The 18,397-nt window shown below is 38.7% G+C and overlaps 1 protein-coding gene across 1 annotated transcript in view; it reads left to right on the plus strand.

The window, feature by feature from the left end:
* Nell1 (NEL-like 1) overlaps positions 1 to 18,397 on the plus strand; it is an 887,940-nt gene that overhangs the window by 197,557 nt on the left and 671,986 nt on the right. Inside the window, exon 5 of the mRNA NM_001037906.2 lies at positions 3,319 to 3,415. Coding sequence (NP_001032995.1) covers positions 3,319 to 3,415 — 97 coding nt within the window. The remainder of the gene's footprint in view (positions 1 to 3,318; positions 3,416 to 18,397) is intronic.

Genomic DNA, 18,397 nt, shown 5'->3' on the forward strand with positions numbered 1-18,397 from the left:
TATTTGCTTCCTCCACTGTTTTCAAGGCACAAGGAGCAGCTACCATGATCAGAAAGAAGATGGAGAGAATGAGGAGTTGGTATTTTTTAGTTATTCCATCATCCATTCACTTGTGTGCTCTATAAATATTAATTAAGGCCCACCCTGCTCAGTGGAGATGGCTCAAGAGTATATGAATGTAAGGAAGAAAGTATCGGCACTGAAAATTCCTCTGACTCTGACAGAGGTGAACACTTGAAAATACAGGCTAAGGTAAATGGGTTGACAACGTTTTAAATTTATTAGCGAGACAGCCTTGTAGAAAATTATGGTCCTATCTCTTCCCCTAAATACAGTGATCTCCATTTCTCCTTAGCCTGTCTTGTATCCACCAATGTCAAACATAACTTTTCCACTGTTATCTCCACAGTACATAAATAACTTTATATTTCATGTCCTCTAGTGAAAATTATTTTGTATATATTTTCCCATTTCTCACAATCTGCATATTTATCACTTTTAATGACTATAGTAAATTCTTGGAAGATGATACTTTTATACCTTATGCTTATTTTTTTCTCTTTTGTTGTAAGTTTGGCTTGTTTCTAGCTTTTCCAGTATATCGAGCCTAGGAACCCTTTAAGAGAAAGTATATAATATATTGTTATACTATAAAGCTACTTTAACAAATTGTTTTACCCAAGAAGGCTCATTTAATACACACAAAAGGTTGGATTCCTATGAAGAAAACATGGCCTATTTTCTTAAGGGAAACTTATGTTTCCTTAATTATGTTTTGAGTTTCCATTTATGATGGAAATATAATTAGTGGGAAAAGCCCTGATATATTCATGTTCCTAACAAGGCTTTGCACCGAGTCTTCTGAACTGCATATTCCTGGAGATGTAGAGTCTTAGGATACATAGCTTGGGTAAAAGGCTGTAGTATATCAGCTCCTAATAGCAAGAGTCTTTCTGTGTTTTACTTTCCTTAAAACTGGAAATCTTCAGTTCTTCTACACTTTCCTTCTGAGAATGTTCTAGAGAAATACACCGTTCTCTGTTCTCCAGCAAGGGGTACTCAGCCCCATGACAACCTGGAGGTCCTGACATGACCTGGAAAATGACTCTTTAGTAGCAGCCCTGAGCAAAGAATGTGGAAAACATGAGTAGGCAGGGCCCTCATCTGGACCTGAAATGCACGACTCCCTCTGTCTCACTCCACTGAGAGTTCTCTGGGCCTCCAGCACTGTGACACAAATCTTGGTCATCAACCTGACATATCTGGAAAGAGAGAACCTTAGTAGAGAAATTGCCTCCATTGGATTGGCCTATGGACATACCAGTGGGGACATTTTCTTGATTAATGATTGAAGTGGGTTGCAGTGAGTTGTACTATCTCTGGACAGGTGGGCCTAGGCTATATAAGAAAGGAAGCCAACTGTGAGCCTGGGAATAGGCCAGTAAGCAGCATTCTTCCATGGTCTCTACTTCTTGCTTATGTAAGCCAAATAAACCCTTTCCATCCCATATTGATTTTTGTCATAGTATTTATCACAGAAAACTACAAGTACTGAGAAATTTTTGCTGTGGGGGGAAATGGAGGGTTGGGATTAGCTGGTCTCGAGAAAGCACAGATTTTAAGCTGTCTCACTGTTTACCTGATGTTGGCAGGATGGAACCAAGACAGTTGTTCTGAAGTCATACCTTCTATGTGAGCAAGCCTGGGATTTGTTGGATGTTTCAGGATGCTATCTGTCTTAAGTTTCATGGTTGTAGGACTGTATGGGTCTGTCAGTCTAAAGCTCATTGCTTTAGTTTCTTATTACCTATTATGGAATTTGGAGCATAAGTCTGTTAATGAATACCTTGTGATTGGTTCTTGATGGGATGTGTCGATGTGGCAGTTGCTGGAGCCAGAGAGATGACAGCTTTATCACAATGGTAACATGTACTTCATCTCTGCTGGCTGCACTAGTGGACATGCTTACATTCTCTTTACATCAGTTCTTTGACCTGTACCATTGGGATAAAATCACTTCCTTCTAAGTTTGTGCAGGGGTCATTGGTCAAGGTAGACATTCAAAATGGTGTCTTCTTAGTCCCATCTCCCAACCTCATGGTAAAGAAGGTAAGAAAGGTATGACGTACCCAGACAGTGTGCCCAGTACTGCCATGGAGGAGATCTCTGTCATGGTACCGTATATCACTTAAAGCATGACACACCTTATTATTATTATTATTATTATTATTATTATTATTATTATTATTTATTTTCTTTATTTACATCTCAAATGTTATCCCTTTTCTGGTCCCCCCCCCCCCAAACCCTTATCTACTACCTCTTTCGCCTGCTCACCAACCCACTCACTCCTACTTCCTGGTCCTGGAATTCCCCTACACTGGGGCATCAAGTCTTCACAGGACCAAGGGCCTCTCCTCCCACTGATGACCAACGAGGCCATCCTCTGCTACATATGCAGATGGAGTCATGGGTCCCTCCATGTGTATTCTTTGGTTGGTGGTTTAGACCCTGGTAATTTTGGGGGTACTGGTTGGTTCATATTGTTGTTCCTCCTATGGGGCTGCAAACACCCTCAACTCCTTGGGCCCTTTCTCTAGCTCCTTCATTGGAGACCCTATGCGTGAGCACAGGCCCAGTGGTTGGCTGCAAGCATCCACCTCTGTATTTGTCAGGCACTGGCAGAGCTTCTCAGGAGAGAGCTATATCTGGCTCCTGTCAGCAAGCTCTTGTTGGCATCCACAATAGTGTCTGGGTTTGGTGACTGTATATGGGATGGATCCCCAGGTGGGGCAGTCTCTGGATAGTCATTCCTTCAGTGTCTGCTCCACACTTTGTCTCTGTATCTCCTACCATGGGTATTTTGTTCTCCCTTCTAAGAAGGACTGAAGTATCTAAACTTTGGTCTGCCTTTTTCTTGAGCTTCACGTGGTCTATGAATTTGGGTATCTTGGGTATTCTGAGCTTTTGGGCTAATATCCACTTATCAGTGAGTGTATAACATTTATGTTCTTTTGTGACCTCACTGAGGGTGATATTTTCTAGTTCCATCCATTTGCCTAAGAATTTAATAAATTCATTGTTTTTAATAGCTGAATACGACTCTATTGTGTAAATGTACCACATTTTCTATATCCATTCCTCTGTTGAGGGGCATCTGGGTTCTTTCCAGGTTCTGGTTATTATAAATAAGGCTGCTATGAACATAGTGGAGCATGTGTCCTTATTACCTTAACCTCTTTAAACTATCAGCTATGTACAACTATGCAAACATCATGGCAGTCCCTCTATTAACAACTATGTTCTTTGTTCTTACAGGATTTATGAGCGTGTGATAGATCCTCCGGAGACCAACCTTCCTCCAGGAAGCAATCTATGGCTTGGGCAACGTAATCAAAAGCATGGCTTTTTCAAAGTAAGCTCTAATTTTCACATATATTGAAAAATGCTCCTCTCTCTCTCTCTCTCTCTCTCTCTCTCTCTCTCTCTCTCTCTCTCTCTTTCTCCATCCTCCCTCTTTCTTCTTTTTTACAGTTTTAAAATTAGAATATAATTAAATCATTTCCCCCTTTCCTTTCTCTTCAGCCTCTCCCACATCCTCCCTGCCACTCCCTCTCGAAATCATGGCCTCTTTTTTCTTTGATTACTATGGAAGTCTGAATGAGAATGGCTCCCATAGGCTTGTATATTTAAAAGCTTACTCCTTAGTTGGTGGAACTGTTTGGGAAGTATTAAGAGGTATGGGCTTGTTAGAGGAGGCGTGTCACTGGGGGTTGGGTTTTGAAGTTTCAGAAGCTCATGCTATTCCCAGTTAGTTCTTTCTCTTTGTCTTGTGTTTCTTGTTTCAACATCTAAGCTTTCAGCTATTGCTCAGCATCATGCCTGCCTGCCTGCTGCCATGCCCCACCATGTTGGTCATGGCCTCTACTACCCTTTGGAAACACAAGCCCCAAATTGAATTCTCTCTTTTATGTTTCCTTGGTCATTATGTCCCTTTATACCAATAGAAAAGTAATTAAGAAAATTAATATTTTTATAAATATATGTGTAAATTATAAATATAGCATACGGAGTCCACTTGGTATTACTTGTTTGTATACAATTTCAGGACTAACTCCTTGGTATTGAATAACCAATTAGGGAGAGTTCATTTCTGAGAAAGAGTAATTCTCTCTCTGCTAGCAGTTGTTAGTTGCCTATAGTTCTTTGTCAGGGATAAGGTCTCATGAAATTCCCCCCCCCCTTCTATATTTGCATGTCTATTAGTGTTGTCATTGTTTGGAGCTTGTTAGGCATCTGTATTGAGGTATTATGGGTAAAGCTTCTCTTCCATGTCTAGAAGACACAAACTCATAGTGACTTCCCAAACTTTGGCTCTTACATTTATTGCAGCACCTCTTCCATGATGTTCTCTATGCTTTAGGTACAGAAGATGTTGCTGGTTGTATGCATAAAATTGTATTAATGGAAGGGCATAGCAATGGCTATTGAATACTTAATGAATATACATGGTTTTAGCATAAGTACTCTATAAAATAGATATTTTGAAACTGAATAGTTTACCCTAGGATATTACTACATTGCATTTTCATTAGCTAAACTACTCAGTTTTCTGTCTTGCTAGGCTTGGGTAATCAAGAACATAAATTATCCATTGGATGTATCTCATCACATTAAACTCTTAATTCTGAAAGATTTAAATAACTGTAGTGGTTTGAAGGAGAATATCCTTCATGTGTTCAGATGTTTGAATATTTGGTTTCCAGTTTGTAGAACCATTTGGGAAGGATTAGGAGGCGTAGCTTTACTGGAAGAGATATGTTACTGGGAGCTGGCTTTGAGGTTGCCAAAGACTCTGGTCAGCACCATTTGGGGCTAGCTCTCTTGACTGGCTTTCTGTTAGTGGATCTTAGCTACTGATCTAGCTGGCTGCCACAGTGCCTTTTCACACAGTCATAGACTCTAGACCTCTAGAACTTTAAACCCAATTAAACTCTTTCTTTTAAGATGCCTTCATCCTGGTGTTTTATCACATTGATCGAAAAGATTGGGTCCATCATCAGCATACATGATAATTGAATCTGGAACAGATACTTATTCATACATAAGAAGTAAAATCTCACCTTCTTTGGGTTTGGTTTCCTTGGCTATGAAGACGATACAGGAACTGCATTGCTTTTCTTTGTGGAAACATGAGGATACTGTGATAAAATGAGCTGAAAACCTAACACTATTAAATTTTAAAATACTCTTGTTCTATAAAGAATGGTAGACTTTGCCTCTGGTAGTATGGAAGACTGATATTTTAAAAATTCTCCTGGTTTGAAATACCTATAAATGCTGGATAAAATATGGGTGCAATCCTTTTAAATTCATCATTGCACTTACAAGAAAGGAAATCCTTAGGGACTAAATATATGGAGGAGAGAAAAAAAACTAGAAGAGTATATTCCAACTAGAGACACAGAGTCTTGATCTTTTCCTTTGAAAATTAAGATATAATTTACACACAGTAAAAGGTGTTAGCATTTCTTTTAGGCTCCACCCAACAGTTGCCTAGCAACAGGCAGGTAAGGACATGGCTTGCTATAAAAGGATTGTTTGCTCTCTCTCTCTCTCTCTCTCTCTCTCTCTCTCTCTCTCTCTCTCTCTCCTTATCCAATCTCTTTCTCTCCCCACATGTTTCTGGCCTGTCTCTTCCCTTCTTTCTCTCTTCTCTCTTTTTTTGTCCTTCTCTGTCCCCCTTCTTTTTCTGCCTCTACCGTATTCTCCCAGACCATTAGTCTCATGTCCCAGATTAACTTCATTTTGTATTAAACCTGACCTATGACTGACAGTTGAGAGGGGCACCTCAGTATGCACAAGCTAAGACACCCCTCCCGCTGCATCATGCCACTGCATTACAAACATCAAAAGGTGCCCCTCTAAATGCACAGCTTCATTATTTTGAGAAATTTTAGTTCAGCCCTGCAGCTGCTATGAAGATAAAGAATTACTCCAACATCTCCAGGTTATCCATTTCTCCTTCTTTCTCCTTATCCCAATCCTCTCATCTGTTCTGGATTTTGCCTTTCCAGAATATTCTAATCATGAAACCATTTGTGCATATGGACATTTGTATAACTGTGTACATTTGAGATTCACTCAAATTCTTGTATTTGTGGGTGATTCTCTCTTTTCCATTGCTGAGTAACGTTCCAGTTTTTCAGCACAAATAAACCACAGTGTATAAGTTTATTTTTTTGCTGTGGAGACAAATATGATGGAGCAACCTAGGGGAAGGAAGGAATTGTTTGGCATACAATCTATGCATCATTGAGGGACATCTGGGCAGAAACTCAAGCAGGAACTTGGATCAGAAAGTATAGGAGTGCTGTTTCCTGGTTGGTTCTCAGGCTTATACTTAAGTAGCTTTATTATATAGACCATGACTACCTGTAAGGGAATGAACAGTGTGACCCATCATGGGCTGGACCCCTCTTCTCACACCCAGTGTCAGTTAACAGTCAAGACAATCTCCCAAACACATGCCCACAGGCCAGTCTCATTTGAACATTTGGGAGTTGAGGCTCCCAAATCACATGACTCTGGAACGTGCCAAGTTGACAGTAAAAGCTAGGAAGCCCATACATGATCGTGAAGCTGCTTTCAACTGATGAACATTTTAGTTTTTAGCACTTATAAATAAAGTCACTAGAAACATTTGTAGATAGATTTCTGTGAGTAAAAGGTTTTGTTCGCTTAATGTAAAAATGTAGGCGTGAGAGCACCAAGTCAGAAATTAATATTCAAGTTCATAGGAAACTGCCAAATTATTTTACAAACTGTGTGAGCCATTTTGCACCCCTATTACCAATGTGTGAAAACTCTAGTTGGAACTTTGAATTCCATCAGTCTGTGAAGTGTGAGGAGCCTCTTAGATCCCATGCATGTTGGAGAGTAGAGGATAGAAACTTCTGAACTAGAGCCTCAGTGGAGGGGAGGCAGAGGGAGGGAGTCCATCACTCAGCAAAGCCAGATGATAAGTTAAACCAGCCTGTTACCCTCTCCACTCAGATTAGGAAAAGAGAGTGGTTTTGAGAATCTAACCTCAGCCCTGTCATCAAATGGATGCCACCGTAGGTTTAATGCAATAAATGCTTCAGGCAGTCCTTGGTGGTACCTTGTGGTAAGGCAGTAATGCAAATTAACTTTGGGAGAAGTCACTCTTAGTCAGCCCTCTTGTGGTGCCTCATGGATTGATTGTTGAAAGGAGGAGTGTATGAATCATCGTGGGCGACAAAGGGAAAGAAATGAATTAGTCCTTGCAGGATTGCAGAAATGAAATTAGCAAATAATTTCATATTTGAGATGTTCAAAGGAACACAATATTAAAGAATAGGTGCTAGCCAAAGATTGAACTGAAAACACTTCTAGAGATGAAAACTCCAGTCAACAGGTGAGCTAAGATTTCAGTGAGTCTGCTAAGCATTAGCTGCGACACAGGATTGGTGAGCAGTCATAAAAGGGTACTTACTGATAAGGTCATTACCTCAATAGTTCTACAGAAGGAAGGAAGGAAGGAAGGAAGGAAGGAAGGAAGGAAGGAAGGAAGGAAGGAAAGAAGAGGTTAAATGCAGAAAAGATAGATAAATATGAAATTTATACACCTGTTTAGTGTGTGCTCACACACACACACACACACACACATATATATATTATATGTGTGTATGTACCTACTATATATTCAAATAGTTATCCAATCCATATATTTATATATAGGCATGTTACACATTTATTTGCATATCTATGTGAAAAATTTAGGAATAAAGAATATTTAATTAATTACCCAATTAAATATAGAGAATTTAAGAGAGAAAAATATTACAGGAACTGTTAGAAATGTAATTGTTAGGGGCTTTCTGAATTGTTAGAACATGTTGCTTATCATTACAGGAGGTAACATGAACATACTCTGTGTTCCCTGCAGCCCCCCGAGTCACTTATAAACTTAGGGGTTTAAAGAATAATTTTACTTGGCACTCAGGTCCAGTACTCTTTCTGTTTTTGACTCCCTATGCTTGTGCCTGCTGGGTTCCCTGGAGAGCCTGTGGCCAGCTGGTCCCTCAGCAAGTGGCAAGGTGAACCAAGATGCTGCCCCCTCCTTCTTGATTTAGCATCTCACTCTTTAATAGCACAGTTTGGACATCCTCACATAGTACCCTTAGGATACTGAGCACCAGGATCAAGCAAGTCCTAGAATTTATGCTTTAAAAGGCTCTTTTAAATAATCACATGGCTCATTGTCCAAAGCAAGGTATGTGGTAATGTCTGGAATCCCAGGGTAAAGAAATAGAGTGCCCCTTTCAAAGGGCTGCTTTGTAACACTACATTGCAAACCTTGAATACAAAGAGGAAAGGACTCTTTGGAAGATTTTAATGGTATATTACATGAAGAAGATATTAAAAGTATTCAATGGGAAGAGAGAAAAATTAAAGCAAAATAACAGTTTGGAGCAAATAGTTTTAAAATACTAAAGCAGAAGTCAAAAGATAGGAGGGAAATGTTTTATAATTTTTCAGGAGAGAAATAACTCTTCACAGGTAACTGTGCAGACCCAGCTTGATCCGTAGGTAAGGAGGTTGGCAAGATAAACCTCTGCAGACAGTCAAAACGCTTAGTTTATAACCACCAGATTTTCATTAAGAATTTTTCTAAAGAAAGCACATATTGTTAAATAGGAGAAGAATTGGTAAAGAGAGGCTGGAGAGATTGCTCCATGGTTAAGGGTATTGGTTGTTCTTTGATAGGACTCAGGTTTGGTTTGAAGCACTCATGATGGGAGGTTCACGCCATCTGTAATCCCATGTTCAGGTGATTTGGCATTCTCTTCTAGAATACGTAGGCACCTCCCTTCCTGTATACATACTCACACATAAACACATACCTCCATGCAATTTAAAACAATCTTTAAAAGAGGATTGGTAAAAAAAATATTGAAAGCATTCACAAACATGTATAATTATTGTTTTATTAATAATAATGTTAATTAATTTTAGGAAAATAAGATTATATCCGCATTACAGTACAGGGTGATTTGACCTGAAGTACAAAAATAATGGAGGAATCCAATAACTTTAGATTTTTAGTTTATATGTGAATAATGTAAACCAAGGCCTACATAATAAAAATCATGTTACAGGTCAAATTTAAATGTAAGAGAAAGAGGAGACCAAAACGAAGAAACAAATTGAGGAAACAACTCCTCCATCACTCTGGGCCTAACAGCATGACTTAGCAGCCGCAGCTCCTTGGGAGGCTGAGGCAGGAGAATCACTGAAGCCCGTGAGTTTGAGGACAGTCTGTGTGGCAGAGATAAAGTGCAGTCTCCAAACTTCCACTGGCCAAAAATAAGGCAGGAGGAGAGACATGTTTGATGTAAAATAATGGATAAAACTCCAGTTCACAGTATTCACAATTTAAAGTAACTGGCAGTCAACAGCATCAGCTGAGCAACCATTGGTGAGCCTACCAGGTACCAGTGCAGAGCTCAAAATCCAGGAGCACAGTGAAAGCCCTGCCTGAAAGCATCGGGTCTCAAACCAAACCAAAAAGACACACATGTAGGGGGCCTATAGGGAGAAGAGGGGGTGATGGGGAGAGTGAGGTGATGGAAGGAGGGAGACAAGGGAGGGAGGGAGGGAGGGTAATCAGAGTGCATTGTTAACATGTATGAAAATGTCAAATGAAAAATTTAATTGAGTTTTAAAAAATACGGAAAAAGTGCTCATGTGCAGGGTTAGAATAGCGGGTTCAAACGGACTCCTAGGATTCAGTTCGTGCTGTGTCCTGTTTAAATGCAACAGCAACAAAAAGCTACTTTTAAATGCTAATAGGGAAGTAGAGTGTTAGAAAGGAAAATAGGTCCAAAGTAGCCCGGGAAGGCAAGAAAGACACTACTGACATCAATTTCAAAGCCCAGGGGTCCCTGCACAATCATGGGTAACCCTACAAATGCACAGGCTTAATGAGGGAGTCTCACAATGTGTGGCCGAAGCAGGGCCATAGGGAAGGGAAGGATGGCCCCGGAGGGATGGAGCATTTCATCATCTGAGGTTCCTGGGAAGAGCTAACTGTGACTCTTACCTTGAATGAAACCAATTTCAATTCAAAAGTCAACTCAATTCAAACCATGAGTGAAATGATGGTTATTCTTGGTTGTCAACTTGACTGCATCTGGAGTGAACTATAATACAGAAATTGAGGGCACGCCTGTAAGGAATTTTTTTTTTCTTGGTATAAAGTGGGGTAATCCGCTTCTAGTCTTTATGGTATGAAGACAGATGAAAAGATACATACATACCTTTGATCTGTTCCATACCTGCTGTTGGATGTCTCTATGAGGATGTAGACGAAGGAAGGAAGCTTTTGCTCTTTGCCTGCTTGCCTTCAGTTTCCGAGCACATCAATTCCTTCACTGGCATTAGAGTCTACTTGTCTGTGACTCCAGCATATACTGAAGATCTGCTGAGATATCTAGCTTTGTGAACTGAGCAAGTACTGGATTCTTGGACTTTCAGTTCACAGACAGCCATTTTTGGACTTTGATCAACTATATATGTGTGTGTGTGTGTACGTATATATAAAATATGTGTGTATTTGTATGTGCATATTTGCATATATGTATTATATACATATATTCATTCTATAAGTTCTGTTACTTTACAGTATTCTGACTCATATACCATAGAAGAATATCTTTGCAACCTTAATTTTCAAAAGATATTTTAAAGAGAACATAGTAACCACAAAGAAGTAGGTGGCTACAGTGGAATTTATTAAAATAACTATTTTTTCAGTAAAATACATTACTGAGAGTAAAAAAGGCATATCATAACACAGCTCAAGCTGTTACTAACAGTTACACTCTACAGAGGCCTTTGATCCACACCATGTAGTGAAACTCTTCAAGTCAAGCAAACATCTATCCAATTAAAAAGCAGACAAACATGCTGAAAGTCACTTCACAGAAGGTAATATCCAGAGACTCATAAAGACAGGAAAGGCATCTGTCTGGTTAGTAATTGGGGTGAGAAAGCCAATATGGATGCTATTGAATTCTGATAAGAAAACCAACATTCACAAAACTGACATGAGCAGATGTTTTGCCAGGATAAGGAGCAACTAGAACCTTCATTCACTGCAGGCATGACTACAAGTTGGTGAAAATGCCATAGAAAGATGTTTGGTTATATATACGTGCATGTGTGAATTAATAAAAAAAAATCTGGTTTTAGCCAAATAAGACTAATATCCCCTGGTATAAATACATCACACATGCATGCATACATTCACACACACAAATATGTATACACACATATACAATGCTTTTGTAAAGATTTATTTACATTTATTTTTATGAATGTATTGCCTGCATGTGTGTATGTGCATCATACAGGTTCTGGAAATAGAACTCCAGTCCTCTGAAAGAGCAGCAAGTGCCCTTCTGAGTCATCCTTCTAGTCCTACGAAATGGTTTTTACTGGAAATATCAATAAGAGAAAAACAAAACAAAAGTCCTTTGAAAGTATGAGATTTGTGAATTGCAGTATTATTAAGAAGTATATTCTATGTTGTTACTAACATGAACAAATTGCACTGTGTCCGTGTGGTTGCGCACAGTGAGTCCAACAAGAGACTGAGCAGAGTGTTCACTGTTCTATTACAATGAAGCACAGGAAAGATGAATCTGATGTGGTCCAGGCTTTTTGGGGGAAGGAAGGAGTGAGGACTGGAAAGGAGAGAAGTGGCCGGTAAAGTATTGTCCAGCCCTTGTTCGTTGAATTAGGTAGCAATTCCACAATGTATTCAAGCCACATTAACTCACCAGTAGTATTTTTATGATTTGTATATTTTTTATGTGTGCAATATTCTTTGATGAAGATGTTCATTAAATATATATATATTGACATGCACAATAGGTAACTTAAGGAAAATAAATAGATTGATTTTTAAGCATATTTCAATTAGTAATTTATAGATAAAACAGGCAAAAAGTTAATAAGCATATGAGCTTAACACACTTATCTGTGTTATATTGTTTATAAATCCAGTAACCAACACATAACACAACTTGCAAATAGTATCTCTATAAAAACTGATACATAGGAACATTGACTTCACACAAAAAAAAAATTAGACAAGTCTTCACACAACCCATGTGGCATGATTTATGGATTATGTTCTAAGATGACGATAGAATCTCATTACATCAGTAGTGTGTTTGGGGGAAGTAAGTGACCTCTCACTTTTATCCATGTAAGGATGTAGACATTTTCATAAAAGTCATAGTCTGGTTTAAGGATAGGATAAGCATGTACAAGAATAATGGAAGAAATGAGAGATAGGTTCATTCTCAGATGGAGACACTTGTAATGAGCTAAGGACCTAGAGTAGGAAGTTGGAGAAACTTATAAAGTTGATCCAAAGATAGTAAAAAGCATGAAATAATAAGCATATACGAGCAGAAATTAATACAATGATCAGACAAGGTAAAAGTCCACCAAACTTGGTCTTTTAAAAAAGATAAATATAGAAATTTGGATAAGAAAAAAAAATGAGGACACTGGAAAGCCTCAGAGATTGAGAGCCTCTGTTAATTTTACCAAGGACCTGGGATTTGTTTGCTAGCACACACGTGGTGGCTCACAACGATCAGTGACTTCAGTTCCCAGGATATAATGCCCTTTTCTGGCCTCTGGAGGCACTGCATGCATGTGGTACACAGAATGTGGGCAAAACTTATATATACATGAATTGGAAATAAATAAGCCGTTTAAAAAAGAGAAAGTGAGAGAAAGATATTAAAAGCAGTTATTGTGAAAAGGCACCAGTAAGTGACATGAAAATGAAGACAATCGCCACGTATTAATATAACAATAAAGTGAAAATGCAAGAAAAAACATTATCATTAAAAAATATAAATTACCCTAACACACATAGATACTCTTATTATCACTAGAACACGTGAGTTTATGATTCAATATCTTTGGCCTTGAGTTTTGCTGCCAGCAAATAAAACACAGACCGCGTTTGGAAGCAGTGCCCGTGGAACTCAGCTTGAAACCAGGGCTGTCCATGACTGGGAACTCTTGCTTCTCAAAGGGTTACTTAGGGAACTCACACCAGTTGCTGGAGTTTCTAACTCTCCTGCAGTGAAATAGCTGGGATAGCTCACCCACTTTGACAGCTTCCATTTTCCAGAAGTCTGGTCCAGGCTTTTCTATCTGATGACTGAGTAGAGTTTCTGGAGCTAACGCAGAAACTGGACTCTTTGAGAGCCAGGCTTGATACTTCTGTGTTGTTTGCTTTGCAGTAATCCAGCATCCTATGCAGTTACAAATCCTCTTTGTTGTGAGGGCATGGCAAATCGATGCTATCTAAAACTCTGTACTGCACAGGGCTTGGACACAGTGAGAGGCAAAAATTTGGGTCAGCTTTGTCATTTACTATTTCCACCAACAGCTCCTAGGCTAAGATACCTTAGGGCACTTGGTTGCCACATATTCAGGGAACAATTCAATCCTACATCACCCTTTCTGGAGAACAGTGTACAGGAGAGTGCTTCCTGTCTGACTCATCAGTATATGTGAGCTCGATTTTCTCGCTGTGTTAAAACTGCTTAAAAAAAAGAATTACATAAACTGTCTTAGTTTTGAACAGATTATATAAAAATGAAATCTAAAAGTATCTGCATCTGTGTGTGTGTGTGTGTGCGCGTGTGTGTTTGTCTGGCACACACATACACACACGCACACACACACCAGCAACAGAGAGTGAAAGCCTGAGAGCAAATTGGTTATTTCAACAATGCAAATTTGTTTTTAATGTATTACTGTGTTAATGTAATCTTCCATATTAAACAGACAAAATGGGAAGTTACAGGGTCATCTCAAGAGAAGAAGCGCACTGATAAAATTCAATATTGACTCATGGCAAAAGACCCTTAGTAAATTATCAATGGGAGGAAACATCACTGAACTAATAGAGTATATAAAATAAACACACATAAAAAAAATCAGGCTTGCAGTTTAAACACGGAGAGCTCCTACTAGAGCCAGTCCGACATAGATACTTATCATTTGTATCTCTGTGTTGGGTGTGACTACAGGTCACTAGCAAAACAAGAAGTTTTTGAAAGGAAGTATAATTATTCACACATTTTAATCTGTCCTTGTAAAAAGGTGTTCTCAAGTTATTAATACTAACATAAGAGTACAGAAAGGGTGATAGGTGTAAGATCAAAGAAATAACCAGTTGTATTGTTGCAACAAAAACTAAATAAAATGGATAAACCAAAAGTATAATTTATAATGTCAGAAGGTCACCACGCCAAATACAATATGAAGGTTAAGCAAATCAAATATTTTCGTTTTTAAAATCACTCTATAGGACATCCTTGTCACGCCAACCTCCAAAGGCCCAGGGATCATCAGAAGAGCGGGTGTGCAGATTATAAAGGCCAGAGGAGGTAGATTACTTAAAAGCCGTCATGATTTCTGGATGCAACAGAAGCTACACATATGAACTCATGTGGTTGGGACAGTAGGCACAAGACCTGTGAGCTCCAGCCAGACAACATCCAAGCAACCACAGTGGATATGGCCCACAAGTCCCACCCTTAGCTGACAAGCTATTGGCAGTTGCTTGATGCTGAGAGAGGCAGAGTCAATTTTCTTAAAATATGTGACCCCTAGGAAATAGACCAACACTCATACACACAACACATATAACATCCACAGTCACACTAATACCCAAACCAACACCCACATCCATATCAACACCAACCCTGCCCACACCCATACCAACACCCACACCTACACACTGGTATGTCACCTACACCCAAGAATTATGTAAACAGCACAAACTGGACTCAATGGGTTTAACAAAAGATAGGGGTCACACAACTGGATGGGCAGGGAAACCAAGAATGGGTTAGATCTCAGAGGAGTTGGGGAAGAGGTGAATAGAATCAAAAAGTACTGTATGGAATTCTCAGAGTTAAAATCTATAAAAACATAATGAAGAATATCTTCATAGGTAGAGGTAGTATTATATTATTGGAAAAGAAACTTTAATATAGTTAAAATGTCAAAAACTTCCATAGTGATCTCTAGCTTCAGTGAACTTGCAATAATTTCACAATGGGATTTTTTTTGTGTGTGTGTTAGAATGTATAAGTAGATTCTAGAATACTAATGGAAGACTAGAAGCTGAAAATAATGAAGACATTTTCTGAAAAAAAAAAAAAAAAGGAAGGATTTGTTCTTTCAGGTTCCGAAGCTTATTATAAAGTTATTACAGCCCATGGAGCATGCTATTCCTGCAAAGAGCAGCCCATAAACCAAGAAAGGAGAAAGGAGGCTGTAACGGCCGTACCGTAAGACATGGCAGGTTGGGAGACTTGATGCATGATTGGTGTGTCATTTCTGACCAATGAGAAAAGGAGGGCTTATCAATAGCAATTTATGGGGCTCAGTTATTTAAAAATGTATACATCTCACATAGATAAGCTACTGGCACACAGCTTTCACTAACAGATATTAATGTTCTGTGTTCAGTGTCAGGAAATGCTTCTGGCATACACCTGCATCCTCACACAGAATCAATTGCAATTAGAACTGAATTCAATTCTTTATGTTCTCAAGGTAGAGAAGTTGTATTTGGAAGTACATTTTAATTTTTCTAATTGGAAATAGATCCCCCCCTCTCATCCAGTAATCCCAACCACGGTTTCCTGTACTTCCTCTCCTCCCAGCTCCCTCTCACCTCCTCTCTCCCCAGATCTGCTCCTTCTCCATTTTCTTTCAGAAAAGGACAAACCTCCAAGAGACAACCACCACTGACATAGTAACTGCATGTATGTAGATGTTCTTAAGATAAAAGATCATGAACCCCACAGAAGAGGAGGTAGAGTGTGAGAGACAGAGGGAATGGGAGATACCAAGAAAACAAGGTCCTTTAAATCAACATGAGCAAAGCTCAGATGAACTCACAGAGACTAAGGCAGCATGCACAGCGCCTGAACAGGTCTGTCCCAGGTCTCTTGTATGGCTTCCAGTTAAGTGTTTTAATGGGATTCCTGAGTGTGCAGATGGGTAGGTCTCTTTTTGTTGGCTTTCTTTCTTTCTTTCTTTCTTTCTTTCTTTCTTTCTTTCTTTCTTTCTTTCTTTTCTGTATGTTTTGTTCAATTCCAGTGTATTTATTTTTTGGTACATCTTATTATACTATATTTTATTATTATTCCTTAGAAACACATTTATTTTCTAATGAGAGACAGAAAGGAGTGGATCTGGATGGGAGGGGAGAGGAAGGGCCTGGGAAGAGTAGATGAACAGGAAGCCATAATCAGGATTTATTACATGAGAAAAGTATTTTCAATCAAAGGAAAACAAATGTAAAAGCATGCAAGCTCACTAAGGACAATATCGATCATTTTACTACTACTGAATAAAATTGAAAACTCCAACAAAGAAGGTCTTAGCAATATGCTGGATTGTATTGCATTTCTAAATATGGAAGTGATTAGGTTCAAACAGAAAATAAAGAGCATCTGTTAAAGACTCTCTGTAAAACTCCAAGAGTCACAGGATCATCAGGATCAGATTGAAGACAGGAGAGGACCTGTCTCCAGAGTAGAAATGTGAATAGTTGGGAATGTACTATAAAGGTATATTGGAAATGCAAATTTATACAGTTACTATGATAACATTTCTTCACCAATCAGTATCAGGCATGTGAGTGATGGACCCATTGTGGAAACTTTAATTGACAGAGCCAAAAAGAGAGTGATGTACACATTTTTGTTAATGTATCTTATTATACAGGACTTCTGCACCTCGATATAATTATCAAAGAAACTCTTGGTACTATACCAAAGATGGGTCTATCAATATAATTGTCTGGGTTGTTGTCATGTCAAAAAACTGAAAAACTATCCAACTAATTGCCAGTCAAGGGTGAACGTTCAAACCAAGTAAAACAAGACCTTACAATGAGATGGTAAAGCCAGCGATGTGTTGAATGTGTTTTTATTCAACACATATGAAAAATATGGTATTAAATCACTTCCATATTTAAAAAGGCAATACAATCTAACATATTGTTTATTGATTCAGTTCCATAAAAAAAGATAATTGCAGGGAATTATAGGCATCAGATACAGAAAAGTTTGCTTCCTCAGAGGGAGGGATGGGGGATCTTTTTGATGATGCACACACAGAGGCCCACAGCCATGTTAACAGCATGAAGGCTGAATTGTGCATACATGTGCTACATTTTGTTTTAAACTCTCTCATACATCATAGTCAAAATATGACAACTTTGTGGCTAATAATCTATTTATTTCACTCTGTGTGTGTGTTTAAATACCATCTTCCTATGCATCCAAGAATTAACAGATGTATGCGCAGGTGTCTCCATTCCGACCCAACTCATTTAATGCAGTGCTGATTCTTGTTCTGCAAAAAGCAACTAACTGGTAAAACCAGACTTTTCTTTTGAGTCTTGAGTCTATAACAAAGGGCAGCAACTGCTTTCCACTCCTAAAAACATAAATATCCCCATGAAAAGACTTTAAAACTCAGATCCTATATATGCCTATATATACTTGTTGAGAATTTGAACTGTAGAATTTAAGAATTTCCATGATAAAACTTAATGATTGATTTGGATTTAATAGGTTTGAAGACTCAAACTTTAGGCCATGGATGTAGAGATCTGTGTGTTGACTAGAGTTTTGCCTTGGTCTGTAGAAACATTCGACAGCCCACAAGATATCAGTAGTTACTGATTCTGATAATTCCTGGGATAGCTTATATAGTCAGCAATATAGTGGCATGGGCATCTCCCAAGACACTACACACCTGGTGCATACACTTACATACATGCAGGCAAACACTCATAGACACGGCTATTTTAAAAATATTTTAAACAAGCATACCAAAAATAGGTCTGGCGGGGCACAATGACATCAACACTTTCTAGGCAAAGGCATGTGGATGTCTGAGTCTGATGTCAGGTTGGGCCTACATAGTGAGATATTTTTCTCAAAACAAACAAAACCAAAACAACAGCAAGAACAGTATAAATATTTTAAAGCAAGCAGAAATGGATAGAACTAAATTTAGTGAATCTTTGAAAGCAAAGCTTCGTAGTAACTCTCTGTGTGTCAAGACAAAGACAGTGTGGCCATGTTGGGGATGGCTCACAGACGCTTACTGAGCTTGGCCTCATACTTGTGTGGTCTTTGAAGTATCACTTCATTGAAAGTCTTAAAGTTAACACTCTCTGCTCCCAGTGCAGGGAAGGAGTTCCTAGACCGTGGAGCGAGTAGAGACATCACTCATTAGTTATTTT

The sequence above is a fragment of the Mus musculus genome, chromosome 7 (assembly GCF_000001635.26).
Source record: "Mus musculus strain C57BL/6J chromosome 7, GRCm38.p6 C57BL/6J".
Lineage (NCBI taxonomy): Eukaryota > Metazoa > Chordata > Mammalia > Rodentia > Muridae > Mus > Mus musculus.